This window comes from Oncorhynchus mykiss, chromosome 5, assembly GCF_013265735.2.
Source record: "Oncorhynchus mykiss isolate Arlee chromosome 5, USDA_OmykA_1.1, whole genome shotgun sequence".
Taxonomy (NCBI): Eukaryota; Metazoa; Chordata; class Actinopteri; order Salmoniformes; family Salmonidae; genus Oncorhynchus; species Oncorhynchus mykiss.
Genome location: NC_048569.1, coordinates 59,425,756 through 59,446,860, shown reverse-complemented (window position 1 = coordinate 59,446,860; position 21,105 = coordinate 59,425,756). Strand labels below are relative to the sequence as shown.

General features: G+C 45.6%; 1 protein-coding gene across 1 annotated transcript in view; it reads left to right on the top strand.

The window, feature by feature from the left end:
* Positions 1-21,105, top strand: part of LOC110524182 (ankyrin repeat domain-containing protein 13C) — an 88,312-nt gene that overhangs the window by 1,337 nt on the left and 65,870 nt on the right. The window contains exon 2 of the mRNA XM_036977978.1: positions 14,595-14,636. Within this exon, the coding sequence (XP_036833873.1) occupies positions 14,595-14,636 (42 nt within the window). The remainder of the gene's footprint in view (positions 1-14,594; positions 14,637-21,105) is intronic.

Here is a 21,105-nt window from a genome sequence, read left to right as displayed (position 1 = left end):
ATTTATACAGCTATAATTACATTGGTAACCAGTTTATAATAAAAATAAGGCACCTCATGGGTTTGTGGAATATAATAATATTTATTTAACTAGGCAAGTCAGTTAAGAACAAATTCTTATTTACAATGACGGCCTACCAAAAGGCAAAAGGCCTCCTGCGGGGATGTAGGCTGGGATTAAATAAATACAATAAAAATATAGGACAAAACACACATCACGACAAGAAAGACAACACAACACTACATAAAGAGAGACCTAAGACAACAAATAGCATGGCAGCCACACATAACAACAACATGGTAGCAACACAACATGGCAGCAGCACAACATGATAGCAGCACAAAACAGGGTACAAACATTATTGGGCACAGACAACAGCACAAAGGGCAAGAAGGTAGAGACCACAATACATCAAGCAAAGCAGCCACAACTGTCAGCAAGAGTGTCCATGATTTAGTCTTTGAATGAAGAGAGTGAGATAAAACTGTCCAGTTTGAGTGTTTATTGCAGCTCGTTCCAGTCGCTAGCTGCAGCAAACTGAAAAGACGAGTGACCCAGGGATGTGTGTGCTTTGGGGACCTTTAACAGAATGTGACTTGCAGAATGGGTGTTGTATGTGGAGGATGAGGGCTGCAGTAGATATCTCAGGTAGGGGGGAGTGAGGCCTAAGAGGGTTTTATAAATAAGTATCAACCAGTGGGTCTTGCGATGGGCATACAGAGATGATCAGTTTACAGAGGAGTATAGAGTGCAGTGATGTTGCCAAAATACCACGACTAAGGGCTGTATCCAGGCAGTCCACGTTGCGTCGTGCCTAAGAACAACCTTTAGCTGACCTTATTGCTTAACTATACCACAGGTCAGTATAGCCTACCAGTCTAACGGTTCATCCTTCCCTCCATCCACCATTCATTGTGACAATAGTGCTTGTTGGATAGTTTGTCCAGATCTGCAATAGGGTAACAATCATACCACACATAAAAGCATTCAAAGCTGCATCAATTTTGAATATTAACCCACAAGAACAAATAGGAATATCTGATAGGCAGCAGAGAGGCCAGGTACTGTGTGAGTGAACAGTGAAGACATGACACACAGCTCAAAAAGCTCCCCCTATTGATCATGTTTAGGGACAATACAATTCTATTCTAGGCTGCAGTGAAAATGTCATTTGAATAACATCTCAAAAGCCCTGATTTGACTATTTAATAAGATTTGGATCAGTTGTGGAACTACTCTGAAAAGCTTCAATATAGCCTTAATATTTATAATTTAACTTTTAAATTGTATGACTTTTATATGTGGCAGAAACAATCTGATTCGGCCACTTCAAAAGTCTCCTGTAGGCATGCACATGTTCATCCAAAATATAATTCCAGCATCCTCAAAATGGCTTGACATTAACCAGGTTACCATTCAACCTTTTTATGCGAGTAAAGTAGCCTACATGTCAGATGTTTTTTTCATAACATCATGACAAAGCATGCAGTTTATTAGGCTACAAATGAAATAAGTTATGATGAACTTCACAGGGTGGTGAAAGTGCACAGTGATGCGCTTTATACTCCTATACAATAAATATCGAGGGTCTTATTTTGGTGACATGACGATCAATGCTTGGCTGCCATTTGACCAACAAAAATTCTTGCACTTTTCTCCATAATCTCATCATGTAATAGGCTATATCTGCGCTGTATCTGCAAGCTGTTGGCTAGCGTGCATGTGCCAATACCAGAGTGGGCACATAAAATTAGATTTATTGGTCACATACACTTGTTTAGCTGATGTTATTGCGGGTGTAGCGAAATGCTTGTGTTTCTAGCTCCAACAGTGTAGTAATATCTAACAATTTCACGACAATACACACACATCTAAGTAAAGGAATGGAATTAAGAATATATAAATATATGGATGAGCAATGTCAGAGCGGCATAGACTAAGATACAGTAGAATATAATGGATTACAGTATATACAGTGCCTTGCAAAATTATTCACCCCCTTGGCATTTTTCCTATTTTGTTGCATTACAACCTGTAATTTAAATTGATTTTTATTTGGATTTCATGTAATGGACATACACAAAATAGTCCAAATTGGTGAAGTGAAATGAAATATAGTACCTTTTTCTTTTTAAATAAAAAAATTTAAACGGAAAAGGGGTGCGTTCATATGTATTCACCCCCTTTGCTATGAAGACCATAAATAAGATCTGGTGTAACCAATTACCTTCAGAAGACACATAATTAGTTAAATAAAGCCCACCTGTGTGCAATCTAAGTGTCACATGATCTCAGTATATAAACTCAGCAAAAAAGAAACATACCTTTTTCAGGACCCTGTCTTTCAAAGATAAGTCATACAAATCCAAACAACTTCACAGATCTTCATTGTAAATGGTTTAAACACTGTTTCCCATGCTTGTTCAATGAACCATAAACAATTCATGAACATGCACCTGTGTAACGGTCGTTAAGACACTAACAGCTTACAGATGGTAGGCAATTAAGGTCACAGTTATGAAAACTTAGGACACTAAAGAGGCCTTTCCAGTGACTCTGAAAAACACCAAAAGAAAGATGCGCAGGGTCCCTGCTCATCTGCGTGAACGTGCCTCACGCCTGCTGCAAGGAGGCATGAAGACTGCAGATGTGGACAGGGAAATAAATTGCAATGTCTGTACTGTGAGGCGCCTAAGACAGCACTACAGGTAGACAGGAAGGACAGCTGATCGTCCTCGCAGTGGCAGACCACGTGTAACAACACCTGCACAGGATCGGTACATCTGAACATCACACCTGCGGGACAGGTACAGGATGGCAACAACAACTGCCCGAGTTACACCAGGAACGCACAATCCCTCCGTCAGTGCTCAGACTGTCCGCAATAGACTGAGAGAGGATGGACTGAGGGCTTGTAGGCCTGTTGTAAGACAGGTCCTCACCAGACATTACCGGCAACAATGTCGCCTATGGGCACAAATTCACCGTCGCTGGACCAGACAGGACTGGCAAAAAGTGCTCTTCACTGACGAGTCGTGGTTTTGTCTCACCAGGGTGATGGTCGGATTCGTGTTTACCGTCGAAGGAATGAGTGTTACACCGAGGCCTGTACACCACTGCAGCTAGTGGCCACACCAGATACTGATTGTTACTTTTGATTTGACCTACCCTTTGTTCAGAGACATATTCTTCCATTTCTCTTAGTCACATGTCTGTGGAACTTGTTCAGATTATGTCTCAGTTGTTGAATCTTGTTTTGTTCATACAAATATGTACACATGTTAAGTTTGGGATACTCCCCGAACATATGGAAGAAGGTTCTCTGGTCAGATGAGACTAAAATGTAGCTTTTTGGCCATCAAGAAAAACGCTATGTCTGGCACAAACCCAACACCTCTTATCACTCTGAGAACACCATCCCAGTGAAGAATGGTGGTGGCAGCATCATGCTGTGGGGATGTTTTTCATCGGCAGGGACTGGGAAACTGGTCAGAATTGAAGGAATGATGGATGGCACTAAATACAGGGAAATTCTTGAGGGAAACCTGTTTCAGTCTTCCAGAGATTTGACACTAGGACGGAAGTTCACCTTCCAGCAGGACAATGACCCTAAGCATACTGCTAAAGCAACACTCGAGTGGTCCAAAACATTTAAATGTCTTGGAATGGCCTAGACAAAGCCCAGACCTCAGTCCAATTGAGAATCTGTGGTGTGACTTAAAGATTGCTGTACACCAGCGGAACCCATCCAACTTGAAGGAGCTGGAGCAGATTTCCCTTGAAGAATGGCCAAAACTCCCAGTGGCTAGATGTGCCAAGCTTGTAGAGACATACCCCAAGAGACTTGCAGCTGTAATTGCTGCAAAAGGTTGGCTCTACAAAGTATTGACTTTGGGTGGGGGGGGTTGAATAGTTATGTATGCTCAAGTTTGTTTTACAATAAAAAATATTTTGCATCTTTAAAGTGGTAGGCATGTTGTGTAAGTCAAATGATACAAACCCCCCAAAAATCCATTTTAATTCCAGGTTGTAAGGCAACAAAATAGGAAAAATTCCAAGGGGGGTGAATACTTTCGCAAGCCACTGTACATATGAGATGAGTAATGCAAAATATGTAAACATTATTAAAGTGACTAGTGTTCCATTTATTCAAGTGGCCAGTGATTTTAAGTCTATGACTATAGGCAGCAGCCTCTAATGTGGTAGTGATGGCTATTGAACAGTCTGATGGCCTTGAGATAGAAGCTGTTTTTCAGTCTCTTGGTCCAAGCTTTGATGCACCTGTACTGACCTCGCCTTCTGGATGATAGCGGAATGAACAGGCAGTGGCTCGGTTGGTTGTTGTCCTTGATGATCTTTTTGGCCTTCCTTTGACATCAGGTGCTGTAGTTGACCTGGATGGCAGGTTGTTTTCCCCCGGTGATGCGTTGGGCAGACCGCACCACCCTCTGGAGAGCCCTGCGGTTGCGGGCGGTGCAATTTCCGTACATGGCGGTGATACAGCCCGACAGGATTCTCTCAATTGTGCATCTGTAAAAGCTTGTGAGGGTTTTATGTGCCAAGCCAAATTTCTTCAGCCTCCTCGTAGGTTGAAGGAGGGGTGGGTGGACCATTTCAGTTTGTCAGTGACGTGTATGCAGAGGAACTTAAAGATTTCCAACTTCTCCACTGTGGTCCCGTCAATGTGGATAGGGGACTGCTCCCTCTGATGTTTCCTGAAGTCCACTATCATCTCCTTTGTTTTGTTGACGTTCCTGTCACCACACTCCCAGAGACCTCACATCCTTCCTGTAGGCTGTCTCGTCATTGTTGGTAATCAAGCCTACTAGTGTTGTCTGCAAACTTGATGATTGAGTTGGAGGCGTGCATGGCCCGGCAGTCATGGGTGAACAGGGACTACAGGAGGGGGCTGAGCAAGGGCCCCAGTGTTGAGGATCAGTGAAGTGGAGGTGTTGCTTCCTACCTTCACCACCTGGGGGTGGCTTTCAGGAAGTCCAGGACCCACTTGCATAGGGCGGGGTTCAGACCCAGGGCTTCGAATTTAATGATGAGCTTGGAGGGTACTTTGGTGTTGAATGCTGAGCTATAGTCAATGAACAGGATTCTTACATAGGTATTTCTCTTGTCCAGATGGAATAGGGCAGTGCGCAGTGCGATGGCGATTGCATCATCTGTGGATCTATTGATGCGGTAAGCAAATTGAAGTGGGTCTAAGATGTCAGGTAAGGTAGAGGTGATATGATCCTTGACTAGTCTCTCAAAGCAATTGGTGATGACAGAAGTGAGTGCTATGGGGAGATAGTCACTTAGTTCAGTTACCTTTGCTTTCTTGGGTACAGGAACAATGGTGGCCATCTTGAAGCATGTGGGGACAGCAGACTGGGATAGGGAGAGATTGAATATGTCTGTAAACACACCGGCCAGCTGGTCTGCGCATGCTCTGAGGACATGGCTAAGGATGCCATCTGGGTCGGAACCCTTGTAAGTGTTAACAAGCTTTAATGTCTTACTCACGTCAGCTACGGAGAAAGAGAGCCCACAGTCCTTGGTAGAGGGCCGCGTCAGTGGCATTGTGTTATCCTCAAAGCGGGCGAAGAAGTTGTTTAGCTTGTCGGTAAGCAAGACATCGGTGTCCGCGACGTGGCTGGTTTTCCTTTTGTAGTCCGTGATTGTCTGTAGACCCTGCCACATTAGTCTTGTGTCTGAGTCATTGATTTGCAACTCCACTTTGTCTCAGTACTGAAGTTTTTCCTGTCTGATTGTCTTACGGAGGGAATAACTACACTGTTTGTATTCTGCCATATTCCCAGTAACCCTGCCATGGTTAAATGCGGTGGTTCACGCTTTCAGTTTTGAGTGACTGCTGCCATCTATCCACGGTTTCTGGTTAGGTTAGGGTAGGTTTTAATAGTCACAGCAGGTACAACATCTCCTATACACTTCCTAATATACTCAGTCACCGTATCAGTAAATTTGTCAATGTTATTCCAGCTACCTGGAACATATCCCAGTACGTGTGATCAAAACAATCTTGAAGCGTGGATTTCGATTGGTCAAACCAGCGCTGAATAGTCCTTAGCACATGTACTTCCTGTTTGAGGCATCCCGGAAGTTGGTGTAGCAGTGGTCGAGTGTTTTAGCAGCGCGATTACTGCAGTCAATATGTTGGTAGAACTTCGGTAGTGTTTTCTCAAATTTGCTTTGTTAAAATCCCCAGCTACAATAAATGCGGAATCAGGATATGTGATTTACAGTTTGCATAAAGTCCAGTGAAGTTCTTTGAGGGCCGTCATGGTATCGGCTTGAGGGGGAATATACACGGCTGTGACTATAACCGAAGATTATTCTCTTGGGAGGTAATACGGTCGGTATTTGATTGTGAGGTATTTTAGGTTGTGTGAACAAAAGGACTTGTATGTTATCACAATCACACCATGAGTAGTTAATCTTGAAACATACACCACCGCCCTTCTTCTTCCCGGAGAGATATTTATTCCTTTTTGCGCGATGAACTTAGAACCCAACTGGCTGTATGGACTCAGACAGTATATCCTGAGAGAGCCATGTTTCCGTGAAACAGAGTATGTTACAACCCCGGATGTCCCTCTGGAAGGAAATCCTCACCCTCAGCTCATCAACTTTATTATCCAGAGATTGAACACTAGAGAGTAATATACTCAGAAGCAATGGGTGGTGTGCGCGCCTCCGGGTACCTCTTCTCCACCGGCGATGTTTTGGGTCAGCCTCTGTAATCAGTTCAATTTCCCTGGGGGGTTCGAACAAGGGATCCAATTCAGGAAATGCTGGTGAGTTACCGCTGCTCTGATATCCAAATGTTCTTCCCGGCTATATGTAATAACACCAAAAAATGTCTGGTCTAATAATGTAAGAAATAACACATTATAAAAACAAAATACTGCAAAGTTGCCTAGGGGCTAGAAGCTCGGCTGCCCTATCTATCGGCACCATTTTTCAAATTTCACATGTTTTACTGTGTTCAGAGTTTGTTATTGATGTGATTATGATATGCTATAGGTCAGGCCTTATTGGTCACGTGCATGCGATGCATAAGTGTCACGTAATAAGAGTGAGGGCTGAGGGAATCAGGAATGCTTTTCCTTAACAAATGAAAGATTTCGGTAACAGAACTTTTCAATCTGTAACGGCTTTCTTCGATAGAAGTAGAGTCGGACCAAAATGCAGCGTGGCTATTGCAATCCATGTTTATTTAATAATGAAGAAACACGAACTGTACAAAAACAATAAACGTAACGAAAACCGAAACAGCCTAATACTGGTGCACAAACACACAGAACAAGGACACTAAGGACAATCACCCACGAAACACCCAAAGAATATGGCTGCCTAAATATGGTTCCCAATCAGAGACAACGATAAACACCTGCCTCTGATTGAGAACCACTTCAGACAGCCATAGACTTCACTAGAACACCCCACTAAGCTACAAACCCAACACACCACATACAAAAACCCATTCCACACCTTGGCCTGACCAAATAAATGAAAATAAACACAAAATACTTTGACCAGGGCATGACAGAACCCCCCCCCAAGGTGCGGACTCCCGGACGCACACCAAAAACCATAGGGGAGGGTCCGGGTGGGCATCTGTCCATGGTGGTGGCTCCGGCGCGGGACGTGGACCCCACTCTATCAAAGTCTTAGTCCCTCCTCCTCACGTCCCTGGATAGTCCACCCTCGCCGCCGACCATGGCCTAGTAGTCCTCAGCCAGAACCCCACTGGACTGAGGGGCAGCTCGGGACTGAGGGATAGCTCGGGACTGAGAAGAAGCTCAGCACTGAGAGGAAGCTCAGGCAGGTAGTTGGATCCGGCAGATCCTGGCTGGCTGGCGGTTCTGGCAGATCCTGGCTGACTGGCGGATCTGGCAGATCCTGGCTGACTGGCGGATCTGGAAGAGTCTGGTTGACTGGCGGATCTGGAAGAGTCTGGCTGACTGGCGACTCTGGCTGCTCCATGCTGACTGGCGACTCTGGCTGCTCCATGCTGACTGGCGACTCTGGCTGCTCCATGCTGACTGGCGACTCTGGCTGCTCCATGCTGACTGGCGACTCTGGCTGCTCCATGCTGACTGGCGACTCTGGCTGCTCCATGCTGACTGGCGACTCTGGCTGCTCCATGCTGACTGGCGACTCTGGCTGCTCCATGCTGACTGGCGACTCTGGCTGCTCCATGCTGACTGGCGACTCTGGCTGCTCCATGCTGACTGGCGACTCTGGCTGCTCCATGCTGACTGGCGACTCTGGCTGCTCCATGCTGACTGGCGACTCTGGCTGCTCCATGCTGACTGGCGACTCTGGCTGCTCCATGCTGACTGGCGACTCTGGCTGCTCCATGCTGACTGGCGACTCTGGCTGCTCCATGCTGACTGGCGACTCTGGCTGCTCCATGCTGACTGGCGACTCTGGCTGCTCCATGCTGACTGGCGGCCCTGGCTGCTCCATGCTGACTGGCGACTCTGGCTGCTCCATGCTGACTGGCGACTCTGGCTGCTCCATGCTGACTGGCGACTCTGGCTGCTCCATGCTGACTGGCGACTCTGGCTGCTCCATGCTGACTGGCGGCTCTGGCTGCTCCATGCAGACTGGCGGCTCTGGCGGCTCCATGCAGACTGGCGGCTCTGGCTGCTCCATGCTGACTGGCGGCTCTGGCTGCTCCATGCTGACTGGCGGCTCTGGCTGCTCCATGCTGACTGGCGACTCTGGCTGCTCCATGCTGACTGGCGACTCTGGCTGCTCCATGCTGACTGGCGACTCTGGCTGCTCCATGCTGACTGGCGACTCTGGCTGCTCCATGCTGACTGGCGACTCTGGCTGCTCCATGCTGACTGGCGACTCTGGCTGCTCCATGCTGACTGGCGACTCTGGCTGCTCCATGCTGACTGGCGACTCTGGCTGCTCCATGCTGACTGGCGACTCTGGCTGCTCCATGCTGACTGGCGACTCTGGCTGCTCCATGCTGACTGGCGACTCTGGCTGCTCCATGCTGACTGGCGACTCTGGCTGCTCCATGCTGACTGGCGGCCCTGGCTGCTCCATGCTGACTGGCGACTCTGGCTGCTCCATGCTGACTGGCGACTCTGGCTGCTCCATGCTGACTGGCGACTCTGGCTGCTCCATGCTGACTGGCGACTCTGGCTGCTCCATGCTGACTGGCGACTCTGGCTGCTCCATGCTGACTGGCGACTCTGGCTGCTCCATGCTGACTGGCGGCTCTGGCTGCTCCATGCTGACTGGCGGCTCTGGCGGCTCCATGCAGACTGGCGGCTCTGGCAGCTCCTTGCAGACTGGCGGCTCTGGCGGCTCCTTGCAGACTGGCGGCTCTGGCGGCTCCTTGCAGACTGGCGGCTCTGGCGGCTCCTTGCAGACTGGCGGCTCTGGCGGCTCCTTGCAGACTGGCGGCTCTGGCGGCTCCTTGCAGACTGGCGGCTCTGGCGGCTCCTTGCAGACTGGCGGCTCTGGCGGCTCCTTGCAGACTGGCGGCTCCTTGCAGACTGGCAGCTCCTTGCAGACTGGCAGCTCTGAACAGGCGGGAGACTCCGGCAGCGCTGAAGAGGAAGGCTCTGGCAGCGCTGGACAGGCGAGGCGCACTGTAGACCTGATGCGTGGTGCTGGCACTGGTGGTACTGGGCCGAGGACACGCACAGGAAGCCTGGTGCGGGGAGCTGCTACCGGAGGGCTGGGGTGTGGAGGTGGTACTGGGTAGACCGGACCGTGCAGGCGCACTGGAGCTCTTGAGCACCGAGCCTGCCCAACCTTACCTGGTTGAATGCTCACGGTCGCCCTGCCAGTGCGGCGAGGTGGAATAGCCCGCACTGGGCTATGCAGGCGAACCGGAGACACCGAGCGCAAGGCTGGTGCCATGTAAGCCGGCCCAAGGAGACGCACTGGGGACCAGATGCGTAGAGCCGGCTTCATGGCACTTGGCTCGACGCTCACTCTAGCCCGGCCGATACGCGGAGCTGGAATGTACCGCACCGGGCTATGCACCCGCACTGGAGACACCGTGCGCACCACAGCATAACACGGTGCCTGCCCGGTCTCTCTAGCCCCCCGGTAAGCACAGGGAGTTTGCGCAGGTCTCCTACCTGGCGTAGCCATACTCCCTGTTAGCCCCCCCCAATAAATTTTTGGGGCTGACTCTCAGGCTTCCATCCGCTTCGCCGTGCTGCCTCCTCATACCGGCGCCTCTCCGCTTTCACCGCCTCCAGCTCCTCTTTGGGGCGGCAATATTCTCCTGGCTGAACCCAGGGTCCTCTTCCGTCTAATTCGTCCTCCCAAGTCCATTTCTCCAAGTAGTGCAGCCTCTCCCACTGCTGCTGCTGCTCCTGCCTGTCACCACGCCGCTTGGTCCTGTTGTGGTGGGTGATTCTGTAACGGCTTTCTTCGGTAGAAGTAGAGTCGGACCAAAATGCAGCGTGGCTATTGCAATCCATGTTTATTTAATAATGAAGAAACACGAACTGTACAAAAACAATAAACGTAACGAAAACCGAAACAGCCTAATACTGGTGCACAAACACACAGAACAAGGACACTAAGGACAATCACCCACGAAACACCCAAAGAATATGGCTGCCTAAATATGGTTCCCAATCAGAGACAACGATAAACACCTGCCTCTGATTGAGAACCACTTCAGACAGCCATAGACTTCACTAGAACACCCCACTAAGCTACAAACCCAACACACCACATACAAAAACCCATGCCACACCCTGGCCTGACCAAATAAATGAAAATAAACACAAAATACTTCGACCAGGGCGTGACACAATCAGAGAAAAAATAAGTAAGAAACGTATTAAAATATAAAACGCAACATGTAAAGTGTTGGTCCCATGTTTCATGAGCTGAAATAAAAAATCCCAGAAATGTTCCATAAAAAAAATATAAAAATATTATTTCTCTCAAATGTTGTGTACAAATTTGTTTACATCCCTGTCAGTGAGCAGTTCTCCTTTGCCCAGATAATCCATCCACCTGACAGCTGTGGCATATCAAGAAGCTGATTACAGCATGATTATTACACAGGTGCACCTTGTGCTGGGGACAATAAAAAGGCAACTCTAAAATGTACAGTTTTGTCACACAACACAATGCCACAGACATCACCCATTTTGAGGGAGTGTGCAATTGGCATGCTGACTGCAGGAATGTCCACCAGAGCCATTTCCAGATAATTGAATGTTCATTTCTCTGCCATAAGCAGCCTCCAACATCATTTTAGAGAATTTGGCAGTACGTCCAACCAGCCTCAGAACCGCAGACAATGTGTAACCATGCCCAGGACCTCCACATCCGGCATCTTCACCTGCGGGATGGTCTGAGACGAGCCTCCCGGACAGCTAATGAAACTGTGGGTTTGTCAGAAACCGTCTCAGGGAAGCTCATCTGCATGCTCTTCATCCTCACCAGGGTCTTGACCTCACTGCAGGTTTGCTTTGTAACTGACTTCGGTAGGCAAATGCTAACCCTCGATGGCCACTGGCATGATGGAGTAGTGTGTTGTTCATGGATGAATGTATGGCGTTGTGTGAGGCGACGTTTGTGGATGTCGACGTTGTGAACAGAGTGCCCCATGGTGGCGTTGGGGTTATGGTATCGGCAGTCCAGGAACACAATTACATTTTATCGATAACAATTTGAATACACAGCAGTGGAGGCTGCTGATGGGAGAACGGCTCATAATAATGTCCGGAACAGAGCAAATAGAAGGGCATCAAACAGAGATACCGTGACGAGATTCTGAGGCCCATTGTCATGCCATTCATCCGCTGCCATCACCTCATGTTTCAGCATGATAATGCACGACCCCATATCGCACGGATCTGTACACAATTCCTGGAGGCTGAAAATAGCACAGTTCTTCCATGGCCTGCATACTCACCAGACAGGTCACCTGTTGACCATGTTTGGGATGCTCTGGATCGACGTGTATGACAGCATGTTCCAGTTCCCGCCAAAACATTCCACAGGCCACAATCAACAGCCTGATCAACTCTATGCAAAGGAGATGTGTTTGAGCTGCATGAGGGAAATGGTGGTCACACCAGATACTGACTGTTTTTTAATCAAATTCTAACAACAACTTGTTTTAAATTGGCTAAACAGACTGACAGGCACCATAATTGCTTCCAGTGGGCATATAATATTGCAACAACACAAACTATGAATGGTTTTATGCACATCCAAACTTTTCACATTAGCTGGACAAAATCCAATATAAAGAGAAGAGGAGAATGTCCACTCACTGTTATGATGCTCTCAAATAGGCCTATGTTTTATATACACATTGGAACCATCTTACAGATCACATTTACACTTCTCCAGAAGTTGCATTGCATGCGTGCCACGGACATTTTCACCAGAAACCCAGGACAGTGAATCATTCTAATACGTTTGGTTTTAATCAAATTAAATCAAAAACAAGCAATTTATTTGTTTTTTAAACAACAACAAATACATGTAAAATCTAATGACATCATAAAATCAGCAGTATAAAAAAATTACTTGACGCATTGCTGTTGAACCAGTCTTCGTTACAGTTGAAGTCGGAACTTTACATACACCTAGGTTGGAGTCATTAAAACTTGTTTTTCAACCAATCCACAAATGTCTTGTAAACAAACTATAGTTTTGGCAAGTCAGTTAGGACATCTACTTTGTGCATGATACAAGTAATTCTTCCAACAACTGTTTACAGACAGATTATTTCACTGTATCGCAATTCGAGTGGGTCAGAAGTTTACATACACTAAGTTAACTGTGCCTTTAAACAGCTTGGAAAATTCCAGAAAATGATGTCATGGCTTTAGAAACTTCTGATAGGCTAATTGACATCATTTGAGTCAATTGGAGGTGTACCTGTGAAATCAAATCAATCCCAGAACAAGAGCAAAGAACCTTGTGAAGATGCTGGAGGAAACAGGTACAAAAGTATCTATATCCACAGTAAAACGAGTCCTATATCGACATAACCTGAAAGGTTACTCAGCAAGGAAGAAGCCACTGCTCCAAAACCGCCATAAAAAAGCCAGACTATGGTTTGCAACTGCACATGGGGACACAGATCGTACTTTTTGGAGAAATGTCCTCTGGTCTGATGAAACAAAAATAGAATTGTTTGGCCATAATGACCATCGTTGTGTTTGGAGGAAAAAGGGGAGGCTTGTAAGCCAAAGGACACCATCCCAACTGTGAAGCACGGGTGTGGCAGCATCATGTTGTGGGGGTGCTTTGCTGCAAGAGGGACGGGTGCACTTCACAAAATAGATGGCATCATGAGGTAGTAAAATGATGTGGATATATTGAAGCAACATCTCAAGACATCAGTCAAGAAGTTAAAGCTTGGTCGCAAATGGGTCTTCCAAATGGACAATGACACCAAGCATACTTCCAAAGTTGTGGCAAAATGGCTTAAGGACAACAAAGTCAAGGTATTGGATTGGCCATCGCAAAGCCCTGACCTCAATAGTATAGAATATTTGTGGGCAGAACTGAAAAAGCGTGTGCGAGCAAGGAGGCCAACAAACCTGACTCAGTTACACCCGCTCTGTCAGGAGGAATGGGCCAATATTCACCCAACTTGTTGTGGGAAGCTTGTGGAATGCTCCCCGAAACGTTTGACCCAAGTTGAACAATTTAAAGGCAATGCTACCAAATACTAACTGAGTGTATGTAAACGTCTGACCCACTGGGAATGTGATGAAAGAAATAAAAGTTGAAATAAATCATTCTCTCTACTATTATTCTGACTTTTTACATTCTTAAAATAAAGTGGTGATCCGAACTGACCTAAGACGGAAAATTTGCTAGGATTAAATGTCAGGAATTGTGAAAAATGTAAATGTATTTGTCTAAGGTATGTAAACTTCTGACTTCAACTGTAGTAGGCTTAGGGTAAGGGTAGCCTATGGGGGGCTTGATTTTTTAAATATGACATGTAAAACAAACCATAGTTACAGGAAAAAAAGCTTCTAAATACGAAGTTCACCGATATACATCGAGGTTCTCATCTCTCGTTTCATGATGTTCATGGACACGTAGCCTACATCACGGAGGGGGTTTTATGCACGTCCAAAGCATGGCTAAAATAATGTAGGCCTGCCTACAATACATAGATAAAAATGGGATGTCACATCTTGTCCCATGCACATATCGGCAGTGTGCACCACCGCTATATAGGCTGCATTTCCGCTGTCAAAATTCATGTCATAACCAACTGCCTTACCGCTAAAACCAGCTTTTGGTTGGTCTTAAATATCCCTACTAGCGCTGCCTAAAATTAGCACTTTGGATAATGTTTTTAAACACACCTCAATTATTTCCACCCCTCCCATCTGAACACAAGCGTGCTGATGTTAGACAGGTACATTGCCGAACACTGCGTTAGTGCTGGAAAATGCCAGTGCGCCAGTTTTTACATGACGAAATTGCAAGCTAACTTGCGTTTGACACTAGCACTGCCTTAATGGCAGCCCAAAATGGGTGTCTGTATGCAGGCCTAACTGTAATGCACAGTCTAAACTCTCTATTGTATTTATCCTCTTCAGGAAACACACCTCTACACCTCGCTGTCATGATGGGTCACAAAGGTGAGTAGTGCACTGAGTTCATTAGGGTGTTTGTGTGTGTGTGTGTGTCTCTGTGTGTGTGTGTGTGTGTGTGTGTGTGTCTCTGTGTGTGTGTGTGTGTGTGTGTGTGTGTCTCCATGTGTGTGTGTGTGTGTGTGTCTCTGTGTGTGTGTGCCTCTGTGTGTGTGTGTGTCTGTGGGTGTGTGTTTCTGAGGGTGTGTGTGTGTGTTGTGTCTGGCATGTGTGTGCCTGGTATGTCCATATGCGGAGGGTAAAGTGCCAGACTTGTGTCACAGATCACAGCTCTCCGAGGCAAACTCTAAAAGGCAGGATGCTTAACAGGTTGATCTTATGGATTTATAACTGACCAAAATAAGTTTGCACTGGCAACCCCTTTTTAATGGACTTGCCAACAGACTAAAACCTCTAGAGTGGACTCCCGTGCTAGAACGGACTGTCTCGAGAATAGTGAAGATTGCATTACTAGCCTACTATTGAATCTAAGGCTGCACAAAACAGAGACTCTCCATTGCCGCTTGTCTATGATTGAGATTGGTAAATGTGGCACATTTGGCACACACATACCCTGACCGATGGAACTTGGCAGTGATGATGATGAGCCTAGCTGTACAAATGACTAGAGATTTGTATCTCCTAAATGTACTCTGCTATGACTGTTGCAGATCATTCATGTTAGTGATCATCTCTCTGGATCAAGGAAGATACCGAGATGGTTTGATAAAGGGATTTTGTTCAAAGTCAGACTGTTCAAAAAGGTAGCTAGTCTCATCCAATGGTTTATACAGTATATACACGTCATTGTTCTCATCCCAGAAATATCTAGGCAGAGACCATACCCTGTCTCATCAGTTCTGGCATGTTACATATTTTTTTATTTTATTTATACAGTGGAATAATATATAGCCTATGTGGGTAGTTTGACACAAATAACTATCCCCACAACTGCTATAAGGCTTTGTGGAATCCATTAGTACATACATTTTTGTGTTGAGTTATATTGGCTCGACCGGAAACATACTTCTGAGTAAAATATTAATGGAATACCCCTTTACTAGATGCCTACATGTAATTTCACTGGGAGACTAAAGTACATGCTAGTGAAAGATTTATGCATTTTTGCAGGGGACTTTCAGTGCACGATCTAGGTTTATGTATTTAAATATATATATATACAGTGCCTTGCGAAAGTATTCAGCCCCCTTGAACTTTGCGATCTTTTGCCACATTTCAGGCTTCAAACATAAAGATATAAAACTGTATTTTTTTGTGAAGAATCAACAACAAGTGGGACACAATCATGAAGTGGAACGACATTTATTGGATATTTCAAACTTTTTTAACAAATCAAAAACTGAAAAATCGGGCAAAATTATTCAGCCCAATTAAGTTAATACTTTGTAGTGCCACCTTTTGCTGTGATTGCAGCTGTAAGTCGCTTGGGGTATGTCTCTATCAGTTTTGCACATCGAGAGACTGACATTTTTTCCCATTCCTCCCTGCAAAACAGCTCGAGCTCAGTGAGGTTGGATGGAGAGCATTTGTGAACAGCAGTTTTCAGTTCTTTCCACAGATTCTCGATTGGATTCAGGTCTGGACTTTGACTTGGCCATCCAGGTTATCACCTGGATATGTTTATTTTTGAACCATTCCATTGTAGATTTTGCTTTATGTTTTGGATCATTGTCTTGTTGGAAGACAAATCTCCGTCCCAGTCTCAGGTCTTTTGCAGACTCCATCAGGTTTTCTTCCAGAATGGTCCTGTATTTGGCTCCATCCATCTTCCCATCAATTTTAACCATCTTCCCTGTCCCTGCTGAAGAAAAGCAGGCCCAAACCATGATGCTGCCACCACCATGTTTGACAGTGGGGATGGTGTGTTCAGGGTGATGAGCTGTGTTGCTTTTACGCCAAACATAACGTCTTGCATTGTTGCCAAAAAGTTCAATTTTGGTTTCATCTGACCAGAGCACCTTCTTCCACATGTTTGGTGTGTCTCCCAGGTGGCTTGTGGCAAACTTTAAACAACACTTTTTATGGATATCTTTAAGAAATGGCTTTCTTCTTGCCACTCTTCCATAAAGGCCAGATTTGTGCAATATACGACTGATTGTTATCCTATGGACAGAGTCTCCCACCTCAGCTGTAGATCTCTGCAGTTCATCCAGAGTGATCATGGGCCTCTTGGCTGCATCTCTGATCAGTCTTCTCCTTGTATGAGCTGAAAGTTTAGAGGGACGGCCAGGTTTTAGTAGATTTGCAGTGGTCTGATACTCCTTCCATTTCAATATTATCGCTTGCACAGTGCTCCTTGGGATGTTTAAAGCTTGGGAAATCTTTTTGTATCCAAATCCGGCTTTAAACTTCTTCACAACAGTATCTCGGACCTGCCTGGTGTGTTCCTTGTTCTTCATGATGCTCTCTGCGCTTTTAACGGACCTCTGAGACTATCACAGTGCAGGTGCATTTTTACAGAGACTTGATTACACACAGGTGGATTGTATTTATAATCATTAGTCATTTAGGTCAACATTGGATCATTCAGAGATCCTCACTGAACTTCTGGAGAGTGTTTGCTGCACTGAAAGTAAAGGGGCTGAATAATTTTGCACGCCCAATTTTTCAGTTTTTGATTTGTTAAAAAAGTTTGAAATATCCAATAAATGTCGTTCCACTTCATGATTGTGTCCCACTTGTTGTTGATTCTTCACAAAAAAATACAGTTTTATATCTTTATGTTTGAAGCCTGGAATGTGGCAAACGGTCACAAAGTTCAAGGGGGCCGAATAGTTTCGCAAGGCACTGTATATATATATATATATATATATATATATATATATATATATATACAGTATTTCACCTTTATTTAACCAGGTAGGCTAGTTGAGAACAAGTTCTCATTTACATCTGCGACCTGGCCAAGAATAAAGCAAAGCAGTTCGACACATACAACACAGAGTTACACATGGAATAAACAAACATACAGTCAATAATACAGTAGAAATAAATCTATATACAGTGTGTGCAAATGAGGTAAGATAAGGGAGATAAGGCAATAAATAGGCCATGGTGGCGAAGTAATTACAATATACCAATTAAACACTGGAGTGATTGATGTGCAGAAGATGAATGTGCAAGTAGGGATACTGGGGTGCAAAGGAGCAAGATCAATAACTAAATAACAGGATCGGGATGAGGTAGTTGGATGGGCTATATTACAGATGGGCTATGTACAGGTGCAGTGATCTGTGAGCTGCTCTGACAGCTGGTGCTTAAAGCTAGTGAGGGAGATATGAGTCTCCAGCTTCAGTGATTTTTGCAGTTCGTTCCAGTCATTGGCAGCAGAGAACTGGAAGGAAAGGCGGCCAAAGGAGGAATTGGCTTTGGGGGTGACTAGTGAGATATACCTGCTGGAGTGCGTGCTACAGGTGGGTGCTGCAATGGTGACCAGTGAGCTGAGATAAGGTGGGGCTTTACCTAGCAGAGACTTGTAGATGACCTGGAGCCAGTGGGTTTGGCAACGAGTATGAAGCGAGGGTCAGCCAACGAGAGCGTACAGGTCACAGTGGTGGGTAATATATGGGGCTTTGGTGACAAAACGGATGGCACTGTGATAGACTGCATCCAATTTGTTGAGTAGAGTGTTGGAGGCTATTTTGTAAATGACATCGCCGAAGTTGCGGATCGGTAGGATGGCCAGTTTTACGAGGGTATGTTTGGCAGCATGAGTGAAGGATGCTTTGTTGCGAAATAGGAAGCCGATTCTAGATTTAATTTTGGATTGGAGATGCTTAATGTGAGTCTGGAAGGAGAGTTTACAGTCTAACCAGACACCTAGGTATTTGTAGTTGTCCACATAATCTAAGTCAGAACCGTCCAGAGTAGTGATGCTGGTCGGGCAGGCAGGTGCTGGCAGCGATCGGTTGAAGAGCATGCATTTAGTTATTGCATTTGAGAGCAGTTGGAGGCAACGGCGGGAGAGGTGTATGGCATTGAAGCTCGTCTGGAGGTTAGTTAACAGTGTCCATAGAGGGGCCAGAAGTATACAGAATGGTGTCGTCTGTGTAGAGGTGGATCAGAGAATCACCAGCAGCAAGAGCGACATCATTGATGTATACAGAGAAGAGAGTCGGCCCGAGAATTGAACCCTGTGGCACCCCTTTAGAGACTGCCAGAGGTCCAGACAACAGTGACATACTAAACTCTATCAGAGAAGTAGTTGGTGAACCAGGCGAGGCAGTCATTTGAGAAATCAAGGTTGTTTAATCTGCCGATAAGAATGTGGTGATTGACAGAGTCGAAAGCCTTGGCCAGGTCGATGAATACAGCTGCACAGTAATGTCTCTTATTGATGGCAGTTATGTAGTTTAGGACCTTGAGCATGGCTGAGGTGCACCCAGGACCAGCTCTGAAACCAGATTGCATAGCGAGAAGGTATGGTGGGATTCGAAATGGTCGCTAATCTGTTTGTTAACTTGGCTTTCGAAGACCTTAAAAAGGCAGGGTAGGATAGATATAGGTCTGTAGCAGTTTGGGCCTAGTGTGTCTCCCCCTTTGAAGAGGGGGATGATCGCGGCAGCTTTCCAATCTTTGGGAATCTCAGACGATACGAAAGAGAGGTTGAACAGGCTAGTAATAGGGGTTGCAACAATTTCGGCAGATAATTTTAGAAAGAGAGGTTCAAGAATGTCTAGCCCGGCTGATTTGTAGGGGTCCAGATTTTGCAGCACTTTCAGAACATCAGATGTCTGGACTTGGGTGAAGGAGAAATGGGGAGGCTTGGGCCAGTTGCTGTGGGATGCCGGGCAGTTGACTGGGGTTTGGATAGCCAGTTGGCAAGCCGTAGAAAAATGCTTATTGAAATTCTCAAGGGCACAAGGTGAGACCCAAATGCAGACACAGGAGGCAGATGTTTGAGCTCCGATATTTATAATACCAAAAGGGGTAAAAAGGCAGGTCAGTGACAGACAAGAGTTCTTAAACCAGGTCAGAGTCCAAACAGTACCAGCCGATAAGCAGGCTTGAGGTCAGAACAGGCAGAGTGGTCAGGCAGGCGGATATGGCGTCAGGACAGGCAAGAGTCAAAACCAGGAGGGCTAGGAAAAAACAGAGACTGGGAAAAATAGGACCTAGGCAAACCTCTGGTTGACTTGGCAAAACAAGACTAACTGGCACAGAGAGACAGGAAACACCGGGATAAATACACCGGGGACTAATGGGTAAAACAGGAGACACCTGGAGGTGGGTGGAGACAATCACAAAGACAGGTGAAACAGATCAGGGCATGACATTATTTTCCTTGTTCATTGCTTTGTGTTTGTCAGATCTAAACACAACTGGATTGAATTTACATGGAACTCTCATTCCTATTACAGTATACAGTGCCTTCAGAAAGTATTCACACTCCTTGACTTTTTCCACACTTTGTTGTGTTACAAAGTGTGATTAAAATTGATTTCGTTGTCATTTTTTGTCAACGACCAACACAAAATACTCTATGGGAATTAATGAAAAATAAAACACAAATAAATATTTATATTAGAGAAGTATTCAACCCGATGATGATAAAATCAGCTATGAGTCTTACTGGACTGAAGGCCTGCATCTGATGGTCAGTCTGAGGGGAGAGAGGGTGCAACGGTGAGGCTGACACCGTCCCTCCACTCTCCCTCCGTGCCTCCACTGAGAAAATGGGACACAGTCTTCCAGCTGATGGAGAAACTCAAGTCGCACTGCATTATTTCTGCCTCATACACCAATTCATGTTGTTACTCCTATGACCAGAGAAAGTGAAATATTCCTTGATATTAAAAGGATTCATGCTGCAAATAATAACAACGCAAGCTTATCGGAACCCTTTGCTATACTCATTAATTGCAGCTACAGTGCTGGCTGTAGGCAGAATGTGCATTTTATGGCTTATAGAAGTGTTGAACAAAGTGTTGACAGTGCTGAATATCAACGTAAACATTAACTTATTCATAAAAACATCAGCCCTGTGCTGTATTCGTTGAGTCTCTCTAGTCATTGTTTTGAAAGTTTTGAAATCTCGCATTATCAACTTTGCTTTTAGTTTGAGGTTTATTTTTACAGTATGACTTGAGGAAACTGTGCAGACACAGTGATCTGAGCTCTCTGATTGGCCAGCGGTAGGCCTATAGGTGCACTTAAATTGCTCTCCGTGGGCCTGCCGGGTAGGCAGAGTTCTACCTTCAGAAACAATAAATGGTTCAAAATGGGAACACGTTGCCTTCCGGTGCATCTGTACAAACAATAGTGTGCAAGTATAAACACCATGGGACCAATCAGCCGTCATACCGCTCAGGAAGGAGACGCGTTCTGTCTCCTAGAGATGAAGTACTTTGGTGCGAAAAGTGCAAATCAATCCCAGAACAACAGCAAAGAACCTTGTGAAGATACTGGAGGAACAAAAGTATCTATAGCCACAGTAAAACGAGTCCTATATCGACAT